Source organism: Homarus americanus, unplaced genomic scaffold (genome assembly GCF_018991925.1).
Source record: "Homarus americanus isolate GMGI-L3 unplaced genomic scaffold, GMGI_Hamer_2.0 scaffold32641, whole genome shotgun sequence".
NCBI lineage: Eukaryota > Metazoa > Arthropoda > Malacostraca > Decapoda > Nephropidae > Homarus > Homarus americanus.
The window spans coordinates 15,721-20,067 of NW_024729458.1; the positions used below are offsets into that span (position 1 = coordinate 15,721).

A 4,347-nucleotide genomic window follows, 5' to 3' on the forward strand; every position below is an offset into this window, starting at 1 on the left:
AAAGACAAGGCAAGTTTGGAAAGTTAGTGACTGTAGTAATTGAGGAAGGAAGGAAGGAAGGAAGGGGAAGGAAGGAGGGGAAGGAAGGAGGGGAAATACATGAAAGTAAGATAATAAGTAAAGATAACTAATAATAAAACGAGGAGATAGAACACTAAAAGACCCTGCAGGTAACGTTTCCCGAGGCATCAGTATAATTATTTCGGTCGGCTAGGATTCTTGAAGGTTTCTACGTGTGAATTTAATTCGTAAAATTATCTAAATACGTACGTAAATAGTTATGTAAAATAGAACACAAAAATATTCCTCAAAATGGCTCCAACATTATTCTTAGAACATCTTTAAAAGGTTACGTTCACTAAGCACATTTAAAGGACCAAATATAACTTTGACAGTCCGCGTATATCCTGATCCAGTGTTCATAGTCGTCTGGTGGCCCTCGTCCTGGGAGATGAATGGTGCCCGTCCCTTGTCCTGGTAGATTGACTGGCAGATTGCTGGCCCCCTGTAGATTGACTGGTGCCCCTCGTCCTGAGAGCTTGTCTGGTGCCCCTCGTCCTGGTAGATTGACTGGTGCCCCTCGTCCTTGATGCTTGACTGGTGCCCGCCCCTCGTCCTGAGAGCTTGTCTGGTGCCCCTCGTCCTGAGAGCTTGTCTGGTGCCCCTCGTCCTGGTAGATTGACTGGTGCCCCTAATCCTGAGAGCTTGTCTGGTGCCCCTCGTCCTGGTAGATTGACTGGTGCCCCTCGTCCTGAGAGCTTGTCTGCGCCCTCGTCCTGAGAGCTTGTCTGGTGCCCCTCGTCCTGAGAGCTTGTCTGGTGCCCTCGTCCTGAGAGCTTGTCTGGTGCCCCTCGTCCTGGTAGATTGACTGGTGCCCTCGTCCTGAGAGCTGTCTGGTGCCCCTCGTCCTGGTAGATTGACTGGTGCCCTCGTCCTGAGAGCTTGTCTGGTGCCCTCGTCCTGAGAGCTGTCTGGTGCCCTCGTCCTGAGCTGTCTGTGCCCTCGTCCTGAGAGCTGTCTGGTGCCCTCGTCCTGGTAGATTGACTGTGCCCCTCGTCCTGATGCTTGACTGGTGGCCCTCGTCCTGAGTCTGGTGCCCCTCGTCCTGAGAGCTTGTCTGGTGCCCCTCGTCCTGGTAGATTGACTGGTGCCCCTCGTCCTGATGCTTGACTGGTGCCCGCCTCGTCCTGAGCTTGTCTGGTGCCCTCGTCCTGGTAGATTGACTGGTGCCCCTCGTCCTGGTAGATTGACTGGTGCCCTCGTCCTGATGCTGACTGGTGCCCGCCCTCGTCCTGAGAGCTTGTCTGGTGCCCCTCGTCCTGGTAGATTGACTGGTGCCCCCTCGTCCTGAGAGCTTGTCTGGTGCCCCCGTCCTGAGAGCTGTCTGGTGCCCCTCGTCCTGAGAGCTTGTCTGGTGCCCCTTGCCCGTAGATTGACTGGTGCCCTCGTCCTGATGCTTGACTGGCCCGCCCCTCGTCCTGAGCTTGTCTGGTGCCCCTCGTCCTGAGAGCTTGTCTGGTGCCCTCGTCCTGGTAGATTGATGGTGCCCCTCGTCCTTGATGCTTGACTGGTGCCCGCCCCTCGTCCTGAGAGCTTGTCTGGTGCCCCTCGTCCTGAGAGCTTGTCTGGTGCCCCTCGTCCTGGTAGATTGACTGGTGCCCCCTCGTCCTGATGCTTGACTGGTGCCCGCCCTCGTCCTGAGAGCTTGTTTGCGCCCTCGTCCTGGTAGATTGACTGGCACCCCGTCCTGAGCTTGTCTGTGCCCTCGTCCTTGATGCTTGACTGGTGCCCGCCCTCGTCCTGAGAGCTTGTCTGGTGCCCTCGTCCTGGTAGATTGACTGGTGCCCCTCGTCCTGGGAGCTTGGTGCCCCTCGTCCTGATGCTTGACTGGTGCCCGCCTCGTCCTGAGAGCTTGTGTGGTGCCCTTCGTCCTGGTCGATTGACTGGTGCCCTCGTCCTTGATGATTGACTGGTGCCCGCCCCTCGTCCTGAGCTTGTCTGGTGCCCTCGTCCTGAGAGCTTGTCTGGTGCCCCTCGTCCTGGTAGATTGACTGGTGCCCCTCGTCCTTGATGCTTGACTGGTGCCCGCCCCTCGTCATGAGAGCTTGTCTGGTGCCCCTCGTCCTGGTAGATTGACTGGTGCCCCTCGTCCTTGATGCTTGACTGGTGCCCGCCCCTCGTCCTGGGAGCTTGACTTTTTTTTTTTTCTTTAACATTAGCCCGCCCGGGTCATTTTCAATGACCCACATCAAGGCGTGGGGGGCGAAAATAGAATAAAATAATTATAATTATTATGATGATGATGATGATAATAATAATAGTAATAAAATTAATAAAAATATATAAAATAAATAATTATAATCAAAGAAAATAATAATAATAATAATAATAATTATAATAATAATAATAATAATAATAATAATAATAATAATTAATAAAAATATTTTAAAATAAATAACAATTATAATAAACGAAAATAATAATTTATAATAATAATAATAATAATTTATAAAAATTAATAATAATAATAATAATAATAATAATAATAATAATAACAATAATAATAATAATACCCTCTGTAATAATAAAGAGCCAGAAATAAAAAATAAACAAAATAAGAATATCAATAATGAGAAATGATATATGTATGTTGAGACCCTGCAATTGTGTGTAAATGAGGCAGAAAGGCACATCACCAACCTGGAACTTGGTCACAATTTTTGTGATGCCATATGGCAGCAGGGTCTACCATTAGACAAAACATTATGCTTCCAATATCTTCCCAAGCGGTAATACCTCCCTGTTTGGTAGCTGCCTACTACCGACTGACTGGTGCCCGCCACACGTCCTGGGAGCTTGTCTGGTGCCCCTCGTCCTGGAAGCATGTCTGGTGCCCCTCGTCCTGGGAGCTTGTCTGGTGCCCCTCGTTCTGGGAGCTTGTCTGGTGCCCTCGTCCTGGGAGATTGTCTGGTGCCCCTCGTCCTGGGACTTGTCTGGTGCCTCGTCCTGAGCTTGTCTGGTGCCCCTCGTCCTGGAGCTTGTCTGGTGCCCCTCGTCCTGGGAGTTGTCTGGTGCCTCGTCCTGGAAGCTTGTCTGGTGCCCTCGTCCTGGGAGCTTGTCTGGTGCCCCTCGTTCTGGGAGCTTGTCTGGTGCCCCTCGTCTGGAGTTGTCTGGTGCCCCTCGTCTGGGAGCTTGTCTGGTACCCCTCGTTCTGGAGCTTGTCTGGTGCCCTCGTCCTGGGAGCTTGTCTGGTGCCCCTCGTCCTGGGAGCTTGTCTGGTGCCCCTCGTCCTGGGAGCTTGTCTGGTGCCCCTCGTCCTGGGAGCTTGTCTGGTGCCCCTCGTCTGGGAGCTTGTCTGGTGCTCCTGTCCTGGAAGCTTGTCTGGTGCCCCTCGTCCTGGGAGCTTGTCTGGTGCCCGTCCTGGGAGCTTGTCTGGTGCCCCTCGTCCTGGGAGATTGTCTGGTGCCTCGTCCTGGAAGCTTGTCTGGTGGCCCCTCGTCCTGGGAGCTTGTCTGGTGCCCTCGTCCTGGAGATTGTCTGGTGCCTTGTCCTGATGTGTCTGGTGCCCCTCGTCCTGGGGCTTGTCTGGTGCCCCTCGTCCTGGGAGCTTGTCTGGTGCCCCTCGTCCTGGAGCTTGTCTGGTGCCCCTCGTCCTGGGAGCTTGTCTGGTGCCCCTCGTCCTGGAAGCTTGTCTGGTGCCCGCCCTCGTCCTGGGAGCTTGTCTATTTTCTTTTTCTTTTACGGACATTAGCCCGCCCGGGTCATTTTCAATGACCCACGTCATCGCGGGGGCGAAATAGATTAATTATAATTATTATGATGATGATGATGATTATAGTTTTAATACCCTCGTAATGGGAGAATAATAGAATATCATAATGAGAAATGATATATGTATTTTGAGACCCTGCAATTGTGTGTAAATGAGGCAGAAAGGCACATCCATACCTGGAACTTGTTCACAATTTTTGTGATGCCAGCAAGGGACTACATTGGAGCAAAACATTATGCTTCAATATCTTCCCAGGCGGTAGTACCTCCCTGTTTGGTGGCCCCTACTACCTACTGACGGTGCCCGCCCCTCGTCCTGGGAGCTTGTCTGGTGCCCCTCGTCCTGGGAGCTTGTCTGGTGCCCCTCGTCCTGGGAGCTTGTCTGGTGCCCCTCGTCCTGGGAGCTTGTCTGGTGCCCCTCGTCCTGGGAGTTGTCTGGTGCCCCTCGTCCTGGGAGCTTGTCTGGTGCCCCTCGTCCTGGGAGCTTGTCTGGTGTCCCTCGTCCTGGGAGCTTGTCTGGTGCCCCTCGTCCTGGGAGCTTGTCTGGTGCCCTCGTCCGGAGCTTGTCTGGTACTC

General features: G+C 52.7%; 2 protein-coding genes across 2 annotated transcripts; both read right to left on the bottom strand.

The window, feature by feature from the left end:
• Positions 1-419: 419 nt before the first annotated feature.
• On the bottom strand, positions 420-2,249 carry LOC121866726 (hornerin-like). The gene has a single exon (XM_042366425.1). It carries the CDS (start codon positions 2,247-2,249, stop codon positions 420-422), a length of 1,830 nt encoding a protein of 609 aa, XP_042222359.1.
• Positions 2,250-2,818: 569 nt separating this feature from the next.
• On the bottom strand, positions 2,819-3,784 carry LOC121866727 (glutenin, high molecular weight subunit PW212-like). Its single transcript, XM_042366427.1, has one exon. It carries the CDS (start codon positions 3,782-3,784, stop codon positions 2,819-2,821), a length of 966 nt encoding a protein of 321 aa, XP_042222361.1.
• Between the last annotated feature and the right edge of the window lie 563 nt (positions 3,785-4,347).